At 41.1% G+C, this 24,150-nt stretch overlaps 1 protein-coding gene across 1 annotated transcript in view; it reads left to right on the top strand.

Annotated features, from left to right (window-relative positions):
• dact1 (dishevelled-binding antagonist of beta-catenin 1) overlaps positions 1 to 22,558 on the top strand; it is a 24,065-nt gene extending 1,507 nt beyond the window's left edge. The window contains exons 2-4 of the mRNA XM_042389051.1: positions 11,430 to 11,559; positions 11,736 to 11,849; positions 15,872 to 22,558. Of these exons, the coding sequence (XP_042244985.1) occupies positions 11,430 to 11,559; positions 11,736 to 11,849; positions 15,872 to 18,054 (2,427 nt within the window). The 3' untranslated portion in view covers positions 18,055 to 22,558. The remainder of the gene's footprint in view (positions 1 to 11,429; positions 11,560 to 11,735; positions 11,850 to 15,871) is intronic.
• Positions 22,559 to 24,150: the final 1,592 nt, after the last annotated feature.

Raw genomic sequence — 24,150 nt, 5'->3', positions numbered from 1 at the left:
AAACAGCAAAGGACCGAAAGCAGATCCCTGAGGAACACCTTCATTTTTAATAAGAACTTTAAATGGAGATTAAAATCAAGTGAAACAGAAGGGAAATAATTTATGATTAATAAATGTAAACAAATATTAACCTCAGGTATTAGTCTGTGATGTCACATCCAGTCAGTTCTTGTGTAATTTTCCTTTAATAAGAAAGAATTTGTGTGTCAGATAATAAACATCCTGATTCCTGTAAAGGCGATGATGTCATGGATGTGTGTGTGTGTGTGTGTGTGTGTGTTGGCTGGGGGGGGGGGGGGGGGGGGGGGGGGTGAGGATGATGAGGAGGTGAAGGGGGAGGTTGTGTTTGACCGAAATTAACTCTCCAGTCTGATCCCCTGCAGCTCAGAGAGGATGCTGGGATTGTGTGTGTGTGTGTGTGTGTGTGTGTGTGTGTGTGTGTGTGTGTGTGTGAAATCTAAACACCCGCTTTCAATTAACGAGGCGTGATGAGCCGACGTGGCCTGAAGCAGCTCGGAGAGAATCTCAGACTGATGTCAGTGTTGTTTCATGATCCAGTTTGTGGATCTGAGTTGCAACGATCAGCTGATCAACAGAAAATGAATCTTCAACTATTTTCATAATCGATTAATCGTTTTGAGTCATTTTCCCAAAATTCTCTTGTTCAAGCTGCAATTAATGATTGTTTTCATTATTGATTAATCTAGATTAATTGATTGATCCATCAGAAAATGATGAAAAATGTTGATCAGTGTTTCCTAAAGACGACGTGATCACATGACACACGACTCAAAGATCTTCAGTTTACTGTCAGAGAGACGAAAGAAACCAGAAAATATTCACATCTAACGAGCTGCAATCAGAGAATTTGGACTTTTTCTTCTGGGTTTTGTTGCTGCATCCTGTCAGAGTCTCCAGCTATGCTAACGGCTTCATGTATGTGAATGGAGAATGCTAAAAGCGTTAGCGCGGTACTCTATAGTTAAATAAAAACACAGATGCTAACCTGGTTTGCTAGTCAGTCGATTAGTCGAGCTTTCTAAGCAGGTAGGGTCCATTTGATCTGCTGGTTTCCACGACAGCAAAACGTTTAGAAAAAATAAAATAGTCCTTGAGCTGAAAGTGAGCTGTCAATCAAACGTGATGTCATCACGCCTCCACAGTGTCTGAACCAGCTTTTCTAAAAGTGATCAAAGTTTATTTTCACTCAGAGTTTTGTGGATGTTTAATGAGACTCAACTTTAATATCGTTTATGCATTTTTACTATTTCAAGCTAAATTTCCAGAAGCTTTAAAACTCAAAATGTTTGATGATTAATTTAATAGTTGGCAACTAATCGATGAATCGACTAATGGTTGCAGCTCTCTAAAGGAAACAATGAAGAATGAACAGCATAGATAATCATATAAATGAAGGAAAACTCCATCACACTGCTCATAAATATATTTTAATGTTATATAACTGTAAGACGTGAACATGTGCTGCAATCAGGAGCAAAAACATGATACAAACCTGCAAAACAAGCAGCGCTTTAACGCAGCACAGCTGTTGTCATTAACCTGCGTTGGTGTTGATTCTGTCGGACGACGTCGGACCGTAAATAGTGACGCTATCAGCCGGCTGGCCGTCCTCGCCAGATGTTGTCTGACAGGAAAGAGACACGAAGAAGAAGAAGAGATTTGACTGTTTTAATGTAGTTCAGGTGTTTGTCTGAGAGCAGACGTCTTTACTGAAACCACCTGGAGACGTTAGACGGCGTGTAAACAGCAAATATGATGAATATCAGCATGAATCATCATATTTCTCTCCTGCAGAGGAGACGTTCTGATCGCTGGTCTTTGTTACACATGTTTGAGACGTTCAGATGAAATGTGAGCCGGCGACATATTTCCTCTCATGTCTCACCGGTGGTCAGCTGACTGTCAGCTGTGGTGTCTGTGCTGCGTTCAAGTGCAACTTTTAACACGTCGGCGTGTCGGCGTGAGAGCTTTGAAGTCTCCTCGGTGTGAAATCACACAGCAGAGAGGAGCTTCAGTGACTCGCTCACATGACCCTCTAACTTCACTGTTATTTCAGACTTTTACATTCATGTTGTCTGGAGTCACTGTGACACCTCCAGCAGCTCCAGCAGCTCCAGCAGCTCCAGCAGCTCCAGCAGCTCCAGCAGCTCCAGCAGCTCCAGCAGCTGCTTTGTGTTTTGGAGGATTGAATCATGAGTTTCACAGACTTCAGCTCCTCTTCATGTTTTTCCAGACAGGACGTGTTGTTGAAGGAAACCTGATCTCTGTTTGTTCTCTTCAAAACCTTCACTGGTAGAAGAGTGACTCTTCCTTTTCTACTTCTTCTTCTTTTTCTTCTTCTTCTTCTTCTTCTTCTTCTTCTTTTTCTTCTTCTTCTTGGAGGACGGAGTCGACTGTTTTCAGAGTTTCCGGGACACATTTCTCTTTGTGTTTTTGGACGCTGTCCGTCCTGCAGCTGCAGCTCTAAACCTGAATCTGGAGCAGATTAGCTGTGACCCCCCCCCCTCCCTCCCCCCCTGCCTCCCCCCCTCCCTCCCTCCACATAACTCCCCCCTCCCTCAACACTCCCCCCCCCCCCCCCCCCCCCTCCCTCCACACTAACAAATGGAGATTCCTGTGAGCTGCTGGAAACTCTGCAGATCAACTTTCAGCTCTGACGGAGCAGCTGAGACACAAACAGACTCACAGAAAACTGTCTGCAGAGGAAACACATAGAGACTGGTCCAGGTCCTGGTCCCGGTCCAGGTCCTGGTCCCGGTCCAGGTCCCGGTCTTGGTCCTGGTCCCGGTCCTGGTCCTGGTCCAGGTCCAGGTCCCGGTCTTGGTCCAGGTCTTGGTCCTGGTCCTGGTCCAGGTCTTGGTCCTGGTCCTGGTCCTGGTCCTGGTCTTGGATTGGATTGTCATGAAATTGAAGCTGTTTCTGGTCTGTTGACCAACATCAGCGTCGCCTGTTTGAGGCTCGTAGTTCAGTAATAATTACAGACGTTTAAATCCTCTGCTTGTATTTAAAGTGGATCTATGATATGATCCGATCAGTGGAACCAGAGACGCACCGCGACCACGTTAAACACAAGTGTAAATGCAACAACTACGCAATCTCGTGCGACTGTTCCGAACCAGCGAGGTAGCAGCCGTTAGCCAGTTAGCGAGCTAAGCTACTAGCTTTGGATATTCAAGACATTGTACCGTACGCTACAGATCAAGCTAACAGCTAAATGTCCACTTTGAATTCACTCCCAACTTTACTTCCAAATTATAAATAAACATTTTGACGGAGCAGTAATTTCTTGTCTTGAAGTCGTTTTAAATGCAGATAATCAGTCGGGACTGTTTCCTGTTTACATTTAATGTTTCTCAATAAAACTCATCCTCGAGCTCCGTCAGACATATTGAACACATTTCCTTCCTCATAAAACATTAACTGAGCTGATTTTTGAATCCTGAGCTGTTAACAGTCTTCTTCTTCTCTGTCTTTAATGGCGCGTCGCTGCACAGTTCCGCCTCCTGTTGGGCAGCGGATGATTTTAAACCTTCAGCTGAGGACTCATGAAAACATTTGTGCATCGCTCCTCGAGGTTAATCAGACGGCTGCTGCCTCGCATTACACGCCGAGGACGTTGTTTCCCAGCAGAGACGTGAACATATGACAACCTGGATCATGAGTTCAGTATTTAGACACGACTCTGCTGACTGTCTTCTTCTGTCTCCTTTTATTAAAACAGCGTGAGGCCATGAATCCTCTCAGGCTGCTGGTTCCTCTCAAGCTTCAGATTTTTATTTTTTATTTGGATCCAAACTGCTTCCTGGTTGCTGGTCTTCCTGCGGAAACAATAAAATACACAACAGTTTAAAACCACACTGCTCAATAAAACCAAAACAAAACAAACAAATCATAAAGATCAGAAAACACGTGACTGAACCGCACATACACATAAGAAGGACTGGGTTCAGATGTGACCCAGTCTGGATCAATACAGCAGCAACACATCATATATACATATATATATATATATATGTTTTGTCTCTTGTGCACATCGATGTGCAGACGACATTCAACAGATACAAAAGTTATTAATAATCAATAACAAACTGTGACATGTCAGTTTAAAAAGAGTAAAATAGATGATAACAAGCTTTAGTTCTTATAAAATAAAAAATAAATAGAAACCATTAGGAAGTAATGGTGCGTTCTATTTCAACTGGGAAGTCGCAGCTTCTGAGTTTCCAGTCTGGAATTTTACCCAGAATGCCTAGAACCTCACAAACCCCGACCTCAAAATCCAAGATGGCTGCTCTGCACGTCAGCAGTAGTGAAAGCTGGTTTTTAGGAGCCGATGATGAACGAAGAGCAGCTGAAACTGGTTTCTATGAACTGGTTTCTATGAACTGGTTTCTATGAAGGAAACGTAGATGATGTTTAAAGGATCTCAGAGATAAACCAGTGCTGTTGTGAGGCGTCTGTTATAAACCGTCTGACCTGTAGAGCTCAGAGAGGTCAGAGGTCAGTCTAAATAAATAAACACCTCTTCAGCCTGAGACAGGAAGTGTGTGTGTGTGTGTGTGTGTGTGTGACCTCACTTCCTGTTGGAGCCCAGCTGTAGCCTTCGGTGGGCGGGGCCTGAGTCCTGCTGTCGTCTGGTTGATTGACAGGTCAAACAGCTGGACGGGCGTCACTTTGTGTCTGAACATGTTGCTCATTCCACAGAGCAGCTGCTGCTCGCTCACGCGTCTTCTTCTGTACTCGTGAGGACGTGATGCAGTCTGAAGCCCCCCAGACCCAGACCCAGACCCAAACCCAGACCCAGACCCAGACCCAGACCCAGACCCAGACCCAGACCCTCACATCCCAGCAGCAAGTACTCAGATACTTTACTGCAATAAAAGTACCAATACAGCAACGGAAAAATACTCCATTACAAGTAAAAGTACATAAGTATTATGAGCTTGATGTAGTTAAAGTATTGCAGTAAAAGTACATAAGTATTATGAGCTTGATGTAGTTAAAGTATTGCAGTAAAAGTACATAAGTATTATGAGCTTGATGTAGTTAAAGTATTGCAGTAAAAGTACATAAGTATTATGAGCTTGATGTAGTTAAAGTATTGCAGTAAAAGTACATAAGTATTATGAGCTTGATGTAGTTAAAGTATTGCAGTAAAAGTAGTGGTTTGGTCCGTCTGACTGATATATTATTATATATGACATCATTAGATTATTAATAGTGAAGCATCAGTGTTAGAGCAGCATGTTACTGTTGTAGCTGCTGGAGGTGGAGCTAGTTTACACTACTTTATATACAGTTAGCTAGTTTAGTCCAGTGGTTCCCAACCTAGGGGTCGGGGCCCTCCAAAGGGTCAGCAGATAAATCTGAGGGGTGGTGAGATGATTAATGGGAGAGGAAAGAAGAAAAAACAAAGTTCTGATACACAAATCTGTTTTCAGTTTTTGGACTTTTTCTCTAATCTTTGATTTTTGCTGAAATATTGGATCATTTGAACATTTATTGAAATGAAAGCATGTGAGAAGTTTAGAGGGAAAAATCACTATTTGGTGGAGCTGTTAACAACTCATAGACATGTGAAATGTGACCCCGACTACACACTGCTTTTTGTAAGACGTCAAAAGACAAAAAGGTTGGAAACCACTGGTTTCATCTTTAACAATGTGTTGTATTTTAAAAGCTTGTTATATTATCCATTGTGTCAAATCTTCATCTGAAAAGTAACTAAAGCTGTCAAATAAATGTAGTGGAGTAGAAAGTACAATATTTCCCTCTGAAATGTAGAAAGTAGCATCACATGGAAATACTCAAGTAAAGTACTTAGTTACTTTCCAGTTCTGGCTACAAGCAGCACAGAGCCTGATAGGTAATCAATAAGGTGTTATGATCAATAGTAAAACATACTGGCAGCCAGTGTGAGGAGGATCAATGAGAGTGATCTGGTCTGAACTGTCTCTCTTTGATTTTTGGTTTAGACAAATGATCATGTGTCAGTGATTATGTATTAATAGTAATTAATGGTCATGTATTGATCATGTATTGGTGATCATGCAGCAGTGTGTTTCTGTTCCTCTGCAGCTCAGTTGCAGGAATGCAGCACATGACCTGCGAGCAGCGCTGCATAACCCGCATGTTTTCCATCTGAGGAGGGGGAGGGTGTGTGTGTGTGTGTGTGTGTGTATGTGTGTGTGTGTGTGTGTGTGTGTGTGTGTGTGTGTCTGAAATAAGCAGCAGCGTGTCAGCGAGTCATTGAGAGTTTTTAAAGGAGCATACCGCTGTTTGTATCAGCTGATTAGCTTCACCCTGTGTTTCATTTTCAAATGTACTTCAGATTATGATCAAATACTTGCATAATGAAAGACATTCAGCCCCAGCTCTACTTTGTTTATATATATATATATATATATACGTATATATATATATACGTATATATATATATATATGTATATATATATATATATATATACATATAGAGAGAGAGAGAGAGAGAGAGAGAGAGAAGCATTTGGTTATTCATATCACATATTTACATGTGCACAATAAAGCCTCTACTGTGAGGAGAAAAGCAACAGACTGTTTACATGATACGTTTGAAAGATTTTAAATGTCTAAATGGAAACTTCATGTCACAATGAAACACAGTTTTCTGTTTTTAAAGACAGAAAGTTAAATTATTGTCATATAATGTGTTTTTCATTTCATTATGACGCTGCAAACGCACATATAAAAAAAGAAAATACATATAAAAGTGTTTATTGTATTTCACTATATGTGTTGTTTATCTATTTGTTTGTATTTAGGCATTTCAAATCTTCCATATGTGTCTGTTGCTGCTCTGCTGTCATTAGAGGCCTTATTGTGCACATGTCAGCATGTTTTTAACATGTAGCTCTAACACAAATAACTTGTTCACATCATAAACACACTGACTAGACTTTCAGTCTCTCCTGAAATAAATATTTTTAAGCTTTTAATGTGTGGATCATATTTCATTCTTTTAATAATCTGAAGGCAGTTGTCTGCTGTCGGTGGATCGGCTTTTTTTAAGATGTCTGTCCCTCGCCGTTATTCCTGCCGGCAGCTCTCACAGATAAAATGACAGACGTGTCAGTGATATCTGCAGGCCGCGAATATACAGACTGACTCAAGCTTTCAAAATGTCTCTGATGTCATTAAAACAGCAGCAGTCAAAGCTCAAACAATGGAAAACATGATGGAAATATAACATTTCTGTTTACGTCATCATTTATTCACTCAGTCTGTTTACATTTGATCTTTATCCACACAGCTGCTGTTACGACTCAACGGGAAACTTTTTTTTTTTTTTTTTTTACAAATATAGACACTTTTTTTCAAATTGTTTTATGTGCAAATTAAAAATGAGCATAAAAACAGGTGAATGGAAACACACTTCATCTGTCAGGAAGAGCTCTGCTGTGGTTTTCCAAATAAAGAGCTCTGAAGGTCAGTTAGTAAAGGTCAGTAAAGGTTCGTAAAGGTTAGTAAAGGTTAGTAAAGGTTGGTAAAGGTTGGTAAAGGTTAATAAAGGTTAGTAAAGGTTAATAAAGGTTAGTAAAGGGTAGTAAAGGTTAGTAAAGGTTGGTAAAGGTTAATAAAGGTTAGTAAAGGTTAATAAAGGGTAGTAAAGGTTAGTAAAGGTTAGTAAAGATTAGTAAAGATTAGTAAAGGTCAGTAAAGGTTCGTAAAGGTTAGTAAAGATTAGTAAAGGTTAATAAAGGTTAGTAAAGGGTAGTAAAGGTTAGTAAAGGTTAGTAAAGATTAGTAAAGATTAGTAAAGGTTAATAAAGGTTAGTAAAGGTTGGTAAAGGTTAATAAAGGTTAGTAAAGGTTAATAAAGGTTAGTAAAGGTTGGTAAAGGTTAATAAAGGTTAGTAAAGGTTAGTAAAGATTAGTAAAGGTTAATAAAGGTTAGTAAAGGTTAATAAAGGTTAGTAAAGGTTAGTAAAGGTTAGTAAAGATTAGCAAAGGTTAATAAAGGTTAGTAAAGGTTAATAAAGGTTAGTAAAGGTTGGTAAAGGTTAATAAAGGTTAGTAAAGGTTAATAAAGGTTAGTAAAGGTTAGTAAAGGTTAATAAAGGTTAGTAAAGGTTAGTAAAGGTTAATAAAGGTTAGTAAAGGTTAATAAAGGTTAATAAAGGTTAGTAAAGGTTAATACAGATTAGTAAAGCTTAATAAAGGTCAGTAAAAGTCAGTTAAGGTTAGTAAAGGTTAATGAAGGTTAAAAAAGGTTAATAAAGGTTAGTAAAGGTTAATGAAGGTCAGTTAAGGTTAATAAAGGTTAGTTAATGTTAATGAAGGTCAGTTAAGGTTAATAAAGGTCAGTAAAGGTTATTAAAGGTTAGTAAAGGTTATTAAAGGTTAGTAAAGGTCAGTTAAGGTTAGTAAAGGTTAGTAAAGTTTAGTAAAGGCTAGTAAAGGTTAATAAAGGTTATTAAAGGCCAGTAAAGGTCAGTAAAGGTTAGGAAAGGTTAGTAAAGTTTAGTAAAGGTTAGTAAAGGTCAGTAAAGGTTAGTAAAGGTTAGTAAAGTTTAGTAAAGTTTAGTAAAGGTCAGTAAAGGTTAATAAGGGTTATTAAAGGTCAGTAAAGGTTAATAAAGGTTATTAAAGGTCAGTAAAGGTCAGTAAAGGTTAGTAAAGGTTAGTAAAGGTGTCCCACAGGGCTCTATTCTGGGTCCTCTACTATTCACTCAATGTGAGATTTCCCACAGTAGATCCTGACTGGTTGACTAGTCGTGTGAGGTAAAACACTTTTTTGAGATAATTTGACTTTTTTCCCCCAGTTTCCAGTGTTTTCACTCATGTTTTTTATGTGTAACTTTAAAATGTAGATTATTTTCTCAATTCATTGATGAAATATTAAAAAATAGTAAAACTATTCATTCACAGTTTCTCAGAGGCCACAGTGACGTCCTCAGTTTGCTTCAGTCCAAGATGTGAAGATACTCAGTTTGCACCAAATCATCACATTGAAGAAGCTGAAACCAGAGAACATTGGATGGAAATGAATAATAGATTATTGGAGTAGTTGCTGACTAATTTTCTGTTGATTGATTAATGTTGCAGCTCTGATGGAAACACACTTACAGACTTTTTGTGGTTGACTTTATGTTCAGAGTGAAGGGAGCGAAGTTTGTATTTAGGGACAAAGATCTTGTCAGAGTTAAATTTTAGCATTCGTCACAGTTTGAGCTTTTATTTTTGCCACATGTTTTATGTATTTTGTTATACAATATAAGTCTGCAGGAAAGGTTTCCCCTCAGGAAAGTGAAGAGAAAGTTTTATAGTCGGATTTCACACTGAGAGCTACGTGGCTCACAGTTTGGCTTGTGTGGCGCTGATATCCATCACTGTCTGATTGCACAATCAGTGAGCCATTTATGTTCCCGACATCATATCTGCGTGAGCCGATGTTCTCATCTCTGGTCTACATGAAAAACAAAACGCTCTCTTTGCATCAACAGGCAGCAGATCCAGACTTGAATCAGCTGTTTCAGAACAAATACTGCGTCTCTCTCAGAGTTCTTTAAACGTCTGCTTCCTCTCAGACCTGCAGCTGCTGACGTTCATCCGTCACTTTAACATGTTCGTCTCAAAGGAGTCACTTTTATATAAAAGACTTTAGTTGGAGCTGAAATATTTCTGTAACACTTTGAACGCGTCAGTCTGAACTCGAGTCTGTCAGATGAACATAAAGACCACAGCAGCAATAAGTTATTGATTAATCGATTGGTCGATTTAGAGAAAACTAATTGCCACCTGTCTTGATAAACTAGCTAACTGTATATAAAGTAGTGTAAACTAGCTCCACCTCCAGCAGCTACAACAGTAACATGCTGCTCTAACACTGATGCTTCACTATTAATAATCTAATGATGTCATATATAATAATATATCAGTCAGAGGGACCAAACCACTACTTTTACTGCAATACTTTAACTACATCAAGCTCATAATACTTATGTACTTTTACTGCAATACTTTAACTACATCAAGCTCATAATACTTATGTACTTTTACTGCAATACTTTAACTACATCAAGCTCATAATACTTATGTACTTTTACTGCAATACTTTAACTACATCAAGCTCATAATACTTATGTACTTTTACTGCAATACTTTAACTACATCAAGCTCATAATACTTATGTACTTTTACTGCAATACTTTAACTACATCAAGCTCATAATACTTATGTACTTTTACTGCAATACTTTAACTACACCAAGCTCATAATACTTATGTACTTTTACTGCAGTACTTTAACTACACCAAGCTCATAATACTTATGTACTTTTACTGCAGTACTTTAACTACATCAAGCTCATAATACTTATGTAATTTTACTGCAATACTTTAACTACATCAAGCTCATAATACTTATGTACTTTTACTGTAATACTTTAACTACATCAAGCTCATAATACTTATGTACTTTTACTGCAGTACTTTAACTACATCAAGCTCATAATACTTATGTAATTTTACTGCAATACTTTAACTACATCAAGCTCATAATACTTATGTACTTTTACTGCCTTCAAATGTCTTGAATCAAACACAAACAAACAACAAAACATTTGACATGTTTACATCCTCACTTCAAACACTAACATGTATTCATAAGGATCATAACCACACTGAAACAACATTCAACCAAAAAACAAGACGTGCTGTCAGAAATAAAGCCCACTGAAAGACTGGTCCCTGTAGATACACTGTAGTACGTTCTATAGAGAGCTACACATCTGACTGTATTTACACTATATACACATTTATACACTATCAACCATTAAACTACATAAACACAATAAAACAGTGATGTAATAAAGATCGTCATGTGCTTCCTGTTGTTGTGTTTTTATCTCAGTGTGTCTGATTGACACGTGTGTTGTTGTGTGTGTGTTTGTGTGTAAGATGAGCTGCTGTGTGTTGGTAAAGTTCAACATGTGGACTCAGTGTTGAACCGAGCAGATGAAGCCAGACATGTTGTTGTTCCACATGTGAAAAAGGTTTCTGAGAAACGTCTCTTTGTTCCTGCAGTAACATCTTTTATTCCTTCATCTTTATTCATGTGTGAACAGGAAGCCAGAGGAGGTGAAGTCTGTTCTACAGCTTTATAAGAGCGTTCAGTCATTTTAATATCCGCCTTCATTCACTCTTTTATTGGTTTTAAATTTCCGGTGTCAAACACTTTGAATGCTGCTCTGTAAACAGATCTGCTGAGTTCCTCTGTCAGGTTCGTGTCTCCTCTCTGGTCCTCGATGGGATCAGGACTCATGTCTGGAAAACATGGATTGAGGGATTTTCATTAGAAAGCAACAAACAGGAAGCAGGAACACAGAGGAGGAGGAGAATGTGACTGACGGCGTTTGTTGTTTCCATCAGAACTGTCTGCGCAGGAGAGACGCCGGCCTCATCACTCAGTTACAGGAGCTCGACCGACAGATCAGCGACCTGCGACTGGACACCGAGGCGTCACATGACCAGCTGGAGACGGACAGCCGACCCAGCTCAGGTACCGGAGAAAATACATATCGTTATATGTCGATTATCACTTATTGATTATGTGCATGAAAGATTAGTAAAGGTTAATGTGAAGCTTTATTGTTTTAATCTCTGATCTGATCTCTAATCGTTGATTTAAAGTTTTAATAAAGTGTTTAAAGTGTCAAACTTGAATCTGTCCGTCAGGTTTCTACGAGCTGAGCGACGGAGCATCCGGCTCTCTCTCCAACTCCTCTAACTCCGTCTTCAGCGAGTGTTTCTGCTCGACGGCTGACGCTGACGGACGCCTCCCGACCTCAGGTACCGTCAGCTGTTTGACCTCTGACATCACCACATAGACAGAAAGACTCCTCCTCTTCCTCATCCTTCTCCTTCATCACCTCTGCTGTTTGATGTCACATGTGGCTGCGTTGTTCCTTTTGGTCACTTTACACACACACACACACGCACACACACACAGACACACACACACAGACACACACACACACACACTCGTTGATTTGATCAGTGTGTGTTTACATTTTTAATCTTTACAGCAGGTCGTTATTGTAGATTAATTGATAAAGGTTTGGTTTAGAGGCTGGAGATGATTCATGATGTCAGTGAGGAACCTCAAATACAGAAAGATAAAAGTACGTGTGTGTGTTTATCTTTGTGGAGACCAAACGTCAGTTTTAGACCTTGGAGGTGAGGACATTTGAGGACATTTTGAGGATATTTTGAGGATATTTTGAGGACATTTTGAGGATATTTTGAGGACATTTTGAGGACATTTTGAGGATATTTTGAGGACATTTTGAGGACATTTTGAGGATATTTTGAGGATATTTTGAGGACATTTTGAGGACATTTTGAGGATATTTTGAGGACATTTTGAGGATATTTTGAGGACATTTTGAGGACATTTTGAGGACATTTTGGTTGATCCTCACTTTGGTAACAGATCTTCAAAGGACAGTTTGAAGATTCAGACTTGGAGCGTTTTTCCTTGTTCAGTTTGGTTGAATTGAACTCTGCAGTGTTTCGTTTGGCAGGTGTGATCACATCGATCACACTCAGGTGACCTTGTTGAGGAGATGGTCTCGGTCCAGGTTACAAACCATCTCAGCTACGGTTTGTTTGCGGTATGAATGTGATCCGACTCGACTGCAGGAAGCGTTGCTGCTTTACGTGTGTTTCCCTCAGTGACAGTTTGACCCAGATGTCCCAGAAGATGCTCGATATCTGACCGGTGAGCAGAGAGACAGCTCCCTCGTCGCTGTGTGAAACTAAACCGAACCAAAAGGAAAATGCAGCAAATTAGCAGTAATAATAACTGACGGAGTGAAAACATCCGTTAGTTTTAGAGTTCAGGTTAGAAGGAGGTTTAGTTGAGGATAAAAGTCGGTTTATGCTTGATCATTATCTACTGTAGATTTATGAGGAGTCGTAAAAAATTAGATTAGAACTATAAAACTTCAAACAAAACTTCAGCTTTTGTTACACGGGCCAAATATTTTAGTTGGAGGGGTTCAGTGTTTAGTTGTGATGAACTTTAGACTCAGATCATGTCCACACTGAGCCTCCATCCAAAACTAAAACACCTCTTTATCTCCCCTAAAAAAATCTTTCCATAAAGTGTGTAAATGTGGAAACGCCGGCTTGGTGTTGTAGTTTGTACAGAGAGAACAGACTCAGTTCTCCCTTTGACAGCCTGTCTAGAGTTAAACATAGTTATCTACCACCTTTCTCTGCTCAAACTTTAATCTGCTCACAATAAAAACTAAATGTCAGGAAGCCGCTGCGGAGACAGAAACAGTTTACTGCTTCTTCTTCTTCACTGGTTTTCTGTGGCTTGACTTGCTCGTCTGCTTGTCTGCTCAGACTCCTGCTGTGGACGCAGGTCGGTTTTGCACAAAAACAGCTTTTTTTGGATTTTTTCCCAACTTAGTGTAGACGTAGTCTGAGAGGCTCAGGAATGCATCATGTAAATGAGGGTCATCACAAGTGTGGAAGTACAAACCTGTGTGTGTGTGTGTGTGTGTGTGTGAGGTTTTTTTTTTTAGTTTCTTGTTGTTGTTTGTTTGGAGATCGGGAAACATCTGGAGGCTGTTTCACTGATGAAGGCTCAAACTGTCACACCTCATACCATCACATACCATCCTGCTAACACCTCACACACACACACACACACACACACACACACGTTCGTTAGCATTTTGATAGGACGCCAGTCTGCTGGTCAACAGGCTGTCAGCTGCAGTCTGAGTCACATGACGTAAATGTCGGCTCACAGTCTGATGAGGATCCAGTGAAGCTGCTGCAGGCTGCAGCTCTGTTCATACTTGGCACTAACGTGTGTGTGTGTTGGATAAGAAGTGTGAACACACCCAAAACACACTGAGGTCACATGACTCTGATACGATCATATTTGCAGTGAGACTGAACGCATCATTAAATCCTTCACAGGGAGGATAAACTCTGGTCTGCATGTCTCAGCTGCTACTTTTTTCTCTTATAATTAGTTTGTTTTTCTGTGTAGTTTTGTCCAGTCTGTAAATATAAACTCTGAGATATGCATCATGTAAATGACCAGACACAAAAATAACTATTCCTTCATTGTCCTCCTCAGGCATCTGTAGGGCGTCACAGTCACCGTTAAAACAGATCAAATCTGATGTGACCAGGAAAGTGAAAGCTGGTCATAGTCCAGCTTCGATTCACGTGTCATAGCAGGAAAAACACTGGTACTATAACTAATAATAATAATTCTGGCTACTAATGCTGACTCTGTACCGGGACACATCATGAATGTTATTAGTTCCACCTGTGTTCCTCCTGCTATCACATGTCTTAATGTCTGTCGTGAGGAAGGTTGATACAGTGACCGGACCACACATTCATTGTGACTTACACTCACTCTATCATAATCACTGATGAGCATTGCCAACAAACCATAAATCTGTCCTTAAATCCACTTAGAAACCAGAGAAAAAAGAGGCTGCAGAACCTGCCTGAGAATCATCACATGTTTAAGTTTTCTTCAGTATCTCAGTGATCAGTGATGGTTGTCTGTACATCATGTTACACTGCAGACTTTTAATGGACAAGAAAATGACAAATCAGTCTTTGTAAAAACAAATGTCCTGAGGTTTACTTTCCACAGTCCTTCATATTAGGAGATGGAACCTTCCTGATTTAAACAAAGTTAAATGATCAATTGTTCAGCATTCAGCAAAGCTCCCCTGAAAATTTATTATTATTATTTATGTCATCATAATTTGGTTTCCTCCACATCCATGATCCACAAATGTCAATGTGTCCTAATTCTTCTGGGGGCACTGTTATAGCTTTATCAAAGATTTAACAATAGAGAAATGACAGAATGAGGGACGAGAGTTGGGGAAACCAAGAAATTTTACTGGTTATGATTAGTGCCCTCTTAAGCTAGCTGCTAGCTGTAAAACTGTTGGTATCTCACCTAAGAAATGAACACAAAGTCTGTTTCATATATGACACATTTACAATGTAAACATAAATCCAAAGCAACCTTTTGTCAGTTGTATTCTTTTTTTCTAGGGTGCAACATAATGCTATGTTAGCTTTGTACCCTGTTAGCTAATGTTAGATCAACATAATTTGCTTTTGCTAATCCTGTTAGCATTGGGCCTTGTTAGCTGATGTTGGAGAACCCCTTCTTGCTATCCCTGCTACATTTTCACCCTGTTAGCTTTTCTTGGCCTGCTTGTAGCCTTGATACACTGATGTTAACTGCTTAGCGTATTAGCTGACATTTGCATGAATGCACATACAGTAAATTTGATTTAAATTGTGCTTGCAGTCCCCCCCCCCCCCCCCCAAGCCTCCTCTATCTTTGAAGGGGTATGCAGCTAAATTCCGACATTGTACAAATTTCATTTCATATCCAGGAACAGTGGTGAATATGAAGAGTTAACATGCCACAGCACACAGCCTCACAGAAAGAATTTTCCACTTACTAATGCTTATACGCTCCATCCACTGCCTAACCAAACACAGTCATTACCACATTCAACAGACCATTTCATCAGAACTGCTTTGCTAGGAAACAGCTCTGATCTAAGTTAACTTCCTGTCAGATGTTAACATTAGGAAACTTCTTCATGAAATAAACTCAGATCCATTCAGTTTGTTTATGTTTGAAACTGTGAAATGTTCAGCAGTCTGGCTTACAGCAGCTCTGCACTCCTTCACTGTCATGTATAAGTCATCCGACAGCCAAAAATAACAACTGTGAATCTCTAAAATCTGCAGCTGTGTCTGGCCGTTTCCTGATGTGAAATACTTTCTGTTTCTCCCTCCAGATGAGCTGGCCAGCTGTTTTGAGTGTGACGGTCTGGTTGGAGGACTTTTTGATGACTCGTCTTCTACTGGTACCGTCCGGCGCTCCCTCTCGGCTCCTCACCCCCCCACATTGGACCCAGTCTCCTCAGTGGCCTCATGTGACACCCAATCCAAGTACCATTGTGACCTGTTGGCCCGAAATGGCAGTGATGTGTACCGGTACCCAAGCCCGCTGCACGCTGTGGCTGTGCAGAGCTCCATCTTCCTGCAGATGTTGGGGAATGGAGGTCACAGCAGAGACGAAGGGATTCTGAAAAGCGGGGAGGCTGGTGGCGAAACACTCAAACCTGAATCCTCCCCACTTCCTGTTCCTGTTTCAGTTCCTCTTGTACCTCAAAGCTCCTCCTGGCCGCCCCCCTCATCCTCCTCCCAAACCCCTTCCCAAAAGCGTCTGGACAGCTACATCTATAGTCTGCTGCAGAGGAGGGCCCAGCCCGTCAGGACCAGCAAACCCAGGACCAGTATCAGCACAGATCCGTCAAAGAGCATCCTGAGGCAGGCCAGCCTCTGTGTGAGGCAGGTGACTGGTCCCAGTTATGGTTCTGGTTTAGGGACTCTGAGGGGATCTGAAATCAAACCCTCCTGGGCAGCAGAAGGTGCTGCCACCTCATCTCCGCAAAGGCAATGCTCTGTGGAAAGTAAAAGTGAGGAGCAGGAAACCCAAAATGGCTTCCATGGCAGTGGTGTTGACACAGTGCAAAATGGTTTAAAGATTAACAGCAGTGACTTTGCACAAAACCAAACAGGCTCTCCTCTAAATAACAGCATCCAAACTCTCTGTTCTGTTACCAACAAGGACATTCATACAAGCACGAACAGTCTGTTGAAAAAGAAAAGCAAAGGGCTTCTTCCTCCCTCAGGCGTGTCTACAGCAACTCTGCCTAAAGACTTCAGGGAGCTGGGTAGTCCCAAAGCTAACTCCTGCCCCAAAGAAACCAAGCAGCCATGTTATCCTTCTGACCAGGACCCTCTCCTCAAATCACCTCCTATTGTCAAAACACAATCGGATGCTCCCAAGAACAGCCCCAAGCCTCTCCAAACCGGCCAGACAGAGACAGGTGATAGGTCAGTGTTGGAGCTCGCCAGTCTCGGGTCTTCCTCTCAGAGTCAGGACGAAGGAGGAGGAGGAGGTGGGAGTCACATGGTTAATGCCAAGTACATTCCCGCCCAGCGGCAAAACGTCAAACTTTGCAAGGGTGGCAGCAAGAATGTCAAGGTTGTCAAGGTGAAGAGTCGGGCCTCTGAACACAATGAGCTGACTACAGAGAGGCGAGGTGATAAATCTCACCACAGGTCCAGTTCAAAAAAGTCCCGGATATTGGAAGATGGAAGCTCCACCCACCTTAAAGTCTACAGGAGAGCAGCTGGCGGTGCGCCAGGAGCGTCCTCCTCAAGAATAAAACGACTTCCTGCGTCTATCCCAGAAGGCAGAGTCCTGGACAAACACGCCACATCGACACTAAGCAGTGTGCGGTCAGGTGTTTCCAGGCAACATCACCATGGAAACCACCACCACAACGGTGGCAACCACCATCATCATGGTCAATCCCATCATCACCATCACCACGGACGCGACCAGGTTGTAGTGGTTGCCAAACCGAAGTACAAGCGAAACGATTACCGGCGGTTACGTGCGATCATGGAGGTCCCTTATGATGAGGCGTTCAGGCGTGCCCAGCGGCGGCAGAGAAAGGAGCTGCTGAATCATTCTGCAGCCAATGGGTACCTTCCCTCCGCTGAGCAGCTCAGCAGCCCGTACTCTTACGTGGCAGGAAGTGACTCAGAGTATTCAGCTGAGTGCGCGTCTCTCTTTCACTCCACCATTGTGGACACCAGTGAGGACGACAGGTCCAACTACACCACCAACTGCTTCGGAGACAGTGAGTCCAGCGAGGAGGAGTACATAGAGGAGAGCACCACAACAAGTGATACTGAGGAGAGTGGAGGAGGTGGAGCTGGAGGTGGGGCAGGTGGGATGGGCAGAGGGTGGAGCCAGTTAGGGGCAGCTGGGACCAGGGCAGCGAGGCAGGAAATGACTCCAGCTCAGGCAAAGGCTTTTGTCAAGATCAAGGCCTCTCACAACCTGAAGAAAAAGATCCTGAGGTTCAGGTCAGGCTCACTCAAACTCATGACCACCGTGTGAGTCGAAACTAGCTAGAGCCATATCTGTTGGGGTGCCTTACCCATGCACTTCCAGTGTACCTGAACCAAACCCGACTGTGAACCAAACCTAATGAACAAAGAGATGGTACTATGGTAGGACAGGATCTGCGTGGTACACTTATGTGGTGGAAAAACACTTTTCTAGACTTGACATTTAAACCAACCACAAACTTCTTTACCCGAGTGATGAACCAAAACCAGTCATCCATCTTTGTAAAAGCATGTGTGACATTTTTCCAGGCTGATCCCCAACAAGAAAACAAACATCGCTATGGCATTTTTCTTAATTTACTGGCTTCTACATAGGATGCATCTTAGTCTTCAGTTGTTAGGTGGAGGGTTCATTTGGCGCCTTCAAACTCAGCCTTCCATGTTCTCCAGCGGGGTCCATCTGAACAACCACTGTTGCGGTAGTCAGTCTTTGTTGCCTTCCCTTCTAGTGTTCCTTAAAACGATATTAAAGTACCACTCTAAAAGGGAACAAGCAGGGATCTTTTTGGTGTACCTTCTTTATTGTCAGTAACAATAATAGCAACATTTTTCCTCTGAGTTAGAGCACTTGATTGGCAACCAAATGTTGTTTTCACATTGATCATGTGAGGTTTTGATTTTCAACCTGGAAATTTGAGGTTGCAACTTCAGGACCAAGTGATTTAACTTGTGAGAAAGCTGCACCACTGAGTTGTTCATATGGACTCTGCTGGTAAACACGACTAACAATACAACACTGGAAGGCACTATATAATTCATGTGTCCAAATTTTAATACCAAGTTCATTAAGGCAAATCAAATCAACATGGTGGCCCAAACAGTAGATAAGAATCACTTAGAGATGTTTGCACACTTTTTAGATTTTCTGAATGTCATACTGTACTTCAAAATCAATGGTTATGTCTATGTTGATCATATTATATCTCTGTTTCTGGTTCTAACAAGAATCCCACCTCCAGCGTCCCACACTGAGAAAAAACACACCATTGGATGCTTTTTGGAAATCTACAGTTTGGTTTGGAGTTTGGATTTAGCCAATCAAATTGGCCTCCTTCTCTCCCCTTTCTCTTTCCTGGCCCAACAAGTGCCTCGGCCGACGTAAACTCGGCTGTCCGCAAGACTTTAGAGGAGGAGTCAAGGTCTCAGTGTGCTTCAGACAAAATATTGGCACATTGTGTTGTCTGTCCACATCTAAAGTCATAGTGTTTCTACACTAGGCGAGGTAAAAAGCCCTCTGTCATCCCACTGCCTCCCTGATGTCTCTCCAACAAGTCTGTGTCTATTGTGTGGTTTTTAAGCAAGACTAGATTACCAACCAGGCAAGGTAGACCAATGCCCTGGGGCCCCAGACCTTCAGGGACCTCACGTCCCGAAGTTGTCTGTGTGACAATTTGGCAATTACTTTGTGGCAATTTGATTAATTTGAAATTTGCTTGGTAATATGCACCACTGAAGCACAATTAAAATCTTAAACCAGAAGTTCCCTGAAGTGGATCCTCTCTAACTCTTACCAATTTTCACATCGAAGTGGGGACTGCTACTGCATATGTGAAAAAAGTACTATAAAGCCTTTTGTGCCTCAAGTCACTTGAGTCAGTGCTGGGGCTGAAGACTACAAGTTTGAAAAGTAAAAAAATCTGGGGATTTGGAGTTAGAGAGAAGTGAGGTTATAGGACTGCAATGATCAATCTGTGGAGGACTCTTGGTCAAACCTGGTTTTAATACCTTTAATGCTTCAGTTGACATTCGGCTCACGTGTTGCATATCCTTAAAAACAATAATCTAATCAAATTATCACAAACTAACTGAAGTGTAGAAACATTGGTTGTTTTCTGGGAGTCTGAGTAAAATGGGTTGGGGTGACGTGTGTGTGAGGTGAGGCGATAATTAATCCAGCTCTGCTTTGTAGACTTGATCCCATGAATCGTAAAAATGTGGATAACAGAGCTCACTTCCAGACAGTCTCTCCTGGAAGACATTTGTGGTGTTGCACTTGTAAAGAATAAAAATAGAAAGCGAGAGAGAGACGGTCAGACCCCGCCTACTTTCATACCTCTACAACCTGACCAATCACTTCATGAAGTGGGCGTGATTATCAGAATTTGGCATTGGAAAAGGAAGTTGAACGGCACTTTGTTTGAAGCATACTGAGACCTTGTTGTCTGGTCTCTGGTAGCAGTGGGGCTGCAGTACGTTTTTCAGAGAGTTGTTGGGAAAGTTCTTCAGATGGTTCCTCAGAAGACATAATGTTTCCAGAGGGTTCTTACTAAAAGTTGTCCAGAAGGTTCTTCAGATGTTGGGTTGAGGGTTCAGGTCGGCTCTCCTTATTTCCTGCACTTTGAGACAAACTGTCAGTAGACAGGACAAACGGTGTTAATCTGTTGTTTGTATGTAGCCTTGTTTTGTATTTATTATCACATTAACGTTGCCCTTGGCTGTAGCGCACCGACACGGCAGGCCAAACATCTGTAAATGCTTCTCTTTTTATTAGACCGTTATGATTTAAGTTGTTTTTTTGATGAAAGCTATTTAAGAACCTAATATATTTGCTTGGTACACATTGGATACCACACATGGTACTGAACCACAGCTGATATAACATTTATACACTGATGTGTCTTTCTTTTTACTTACACCAGAGTTGCTACGGTAACCTATTAATCCAGCATTTAGATGTTTAGGTGAAAACCAGGCTAAGTGATGCTCATGACAGTTTGTATCATCACTGTTGGGTGAAAATCAGTGGCAGGATAATGTGTTTCTCCGTATGCGGGGACCATTTTGGATTTTGCATCCAGCAGAAAGCTTCCTTGTAAAAGTTTTTAGTATAATGGATGTTTTGGAGCCACAAGGTGATTTAACAGTTAACAGCACATCAGTGTCTGTATTACAACATGTTTTTTGTTCCTAATTAAACCTGCTCCTGGTTGAAATATAGTCTAGAATCATGTAAACTTGATGTGTCTAAAAAACACATACTGAACTAAGCCTGGTTTTAGCCGAGATGTCTTCTCACCTGCAAATCACCAAAGCCATGTTCACTGTAAACCAGGAGGGAGGTCAGTTACAAGGTTAATTTTATCAGTTGAAGGAAGAGCCCAACATTTTGTAAAATTCTCTTGTGCTTAGATGTTTCAGATGAATATCAGTTTCATCTCCGTGCATCCACAGCAGAAATAGGTCCAGGACGTGTTTAGCCTAGCTTAGCACAAAGACTGTAGGCAGAGGGAAACTGCTTCCCAGTGTAGCTAAACAGCTAGTATAATCAATTATATATTAGGTGTTTTGTCAGGTGTTTAAAGATACATGGTTGATATTATGTTGTGGTAGCATCAGCTACCATAACCTTAGCTAGCTGCAAACAGCTAGCATAACTGATGTTGTGGTAACTGTTTCTAGCTAACAGGTATCATACCAAGATGTGTTTAACAGCAGGAGCTTAGCGCAAAGCATGGAAACAGGGGGAAACTGCTGGCCAAGCACCAACAGTGAAGAGAGTTTTTATTGAACAGATACAGAGCCAGGAGGATAGATTGATATAGGTATCAGATTGGTCCAGAATGTGTTTAGCTGAAGACTGAAAAAGGAGGAAAGTGCTAGTCAGGGTAGATAGAAAACGGTAAGCATAACAAACATTGTGTTGGGTTTATGGTATTTACACACAGTTAGCATATCTGATGTAATGGTTGCTGTTATACAAGGAAATGTTTAGCTTAGCTTAGGTGGAAGCAGGGGTAACTGTTAGCCTAGCTTCATCAAAAAAATCTACCTTCAAACAACTCAAAGTCTCTTGGATTTACATGTTGTGTGTTGTTTATTGAACAGTGTTGAAATATGCATTTAAAATAGAAATATTGTTGAGAGACAGTTTCCCCCTGCTTGCAGTCTTTGTGCAAAGCTAGGCTAAACATGTTCTGGAACTACAGTACTGGACTCACTGAGATGAAACTGATGGAACTGTCAACATTTTCTTTTTAATTGTACTTTTTATCCAGACAGATAGCAGGATCATGCTAACACACTGTTGGTGTTTCATGTCTTAAAATAAGTTTTCTGTGAGCTCTTTAAATTCACTGTATTCATCTATTCTGGTCCAGAGTTTACGTGTTCCAGATATAAATAGCTCCTACAGAGCTTTAAAAGCCACAGAGAGCTCATTTTCAGCTGTCACATGATGTCTTTCTGTTCACAGCTACTCTAAGTTTCCAGTGACTTTGAGATTTGTTCTGCTGTCTGAAACAGTTTATATTTAAACGTCAGACTTCAGTGTGAGTGTTTAACAGCCAAAAACCTTCAACCAAAAGTCAAACCTGACTCCTCCTGAAGTTTAACCAACAAGCTGCTTCTCACTGATCCAGCGGTACTGATTGAACTCTTGTAAATGATCATATATGCAACTGTAAATGACTGTTACTGATGTGTGTGTGTATATAATGTCTGTATGCCAATACTGGTGCTTAACCTTTTTATCCTTCATTAAATGTGGACTTTAACATCAGTGTTTCATTGTTCTGGGTTCATCTGCTACCTCTGACCTCAAATCCCAAATCCTGACAGCCTGGAGCTGCGAGGGTTTTGTCCCAGTTGGCATCCAGTAATAACCCGTCTCCCTGCCGCTCAGCCCGATCACAAGATGTTTAGATTTGTGTTAAGCTGCGCCGCACACTCCTGACTCTGTCAAATCTTTTTATCTGCATATTTCTCGCAGCTCTGTGACTCGGTGGAGTCTGATCTCACTGCAAAGGATTTATCCAAACCAGCAGCGTGGCTGAAACATGTCCATGTCTGTCTAATAGTTGGAAACAGTGGAGGGATTTATGGCACAACTTCACCTCATTCCACGGTGAAATATAAAAGGTCAAACTGCAGCAACACTTGTGTAAAGAACAACTTTATGGTTAAACCAACATGTTTCAGCTTGTGACCTTCATCATTCATCATCAGCCCGAGTCCAACAGTTTGGTCCAGACAGAAACATCTCATGTCTCAGATCGTCTTGGACACTGTCCCACTGTGTCTCATATCTGGTAATGTCTCATTGCATTTCATTACATCTTGTTTCATCTAATATCATCTAGTTGCGTCTTGGTTTGTGTCAATGGATTTCATTGCATCTCATTTAGTTGTATGGTGTACCATGTCTAATCAGGTGACTTTGTATCTCGTATGTTGTTTGTTCCTAATTGCATCTCGTTTTGTCTCACAGTGTCTCTGTGTATCTTGTGTCTTGTGATATTGCATCCCTTGGCATGTCGTTTTGTCTCATGGTGTCTCGTTGTCTTGCTGTTATTTTAGTCTCTTAATGCTATGCTACGTCCAATCAGGTGACTTTGTAACTCATATTTTGATTCTTCTAATTGCATCTTGTTTTGTCTCATGGTGTCTCATTGTGTCCTACATCTTGTTTCATGTTGGTTTGTAATATTGCATCTCTTTGCATGTTGTTTTGTCTCATTGTGTCTCGTTGCATCTCATGGTGTCTCCGTGTATCTCTTGTCTTGTTGCATCTCGTTTTGTCTCATTGGATCCAGCTGCGTCTCGCTTTGTCTTTTGTCTTATCATGTTATTTGCGTCTCTTTATGCTACGCTGTGTTATGTCCAATCGGGTGACTTTGGATCTCGTATCTTGTTTCATCTCGTCGCATCTCTTTTTGTCTCGTTTTGTCTTATTGTGTCTCATATCTTGTTTTGTATTACTGTGTTTTATTTTCTTACTGGATCTGGTCTCTGTCTCTGGTTGTGTCTCGTTGTGTTTGTCTCACATTACGTCTTTATGTCTCTATCTCTCATTGCATCTAGTTGTGTCTCTGTCTCTGGTTGTGTCCTGTCTCTGTTTTCTCGCTGCATATTGTGTGTTTCACTGTGTCGTTGTGTTTCTGCGGTCTGTAGCTGCAGCACATATTTAGGGGTTTTAACATGTTTTATGGTTCACTTTGTTTTTGGAGAGACGGCTGTTGGATGTAATTAGTCCGACCACAAATCATCATGTTGATGTTCAGACGGTTCAGAGAGAGTTCAGCTCATCAAACGCACACACACACACACACACACACACACACACACACACACACACACACTGCTCCAC

This window comes from Thunnus maccoyii, chromosome 16 (assembly GCF_910596095.1).
Source record: "Thunnus maccoyii chromosome 16, fThuMac1.1, whole genome shotgun sequence".
Taxonomy (NCBI): Eukaryota; Metazoa; Chordata; class Actinopteri; order Scombriformes; family Scombridae; genus Thunnus; species Thunnus maccoyii.
Note: the sequence above shows the minus strand (reverse complement) of the source record. Positions and strands in the feature narration are given on the sequence as shown.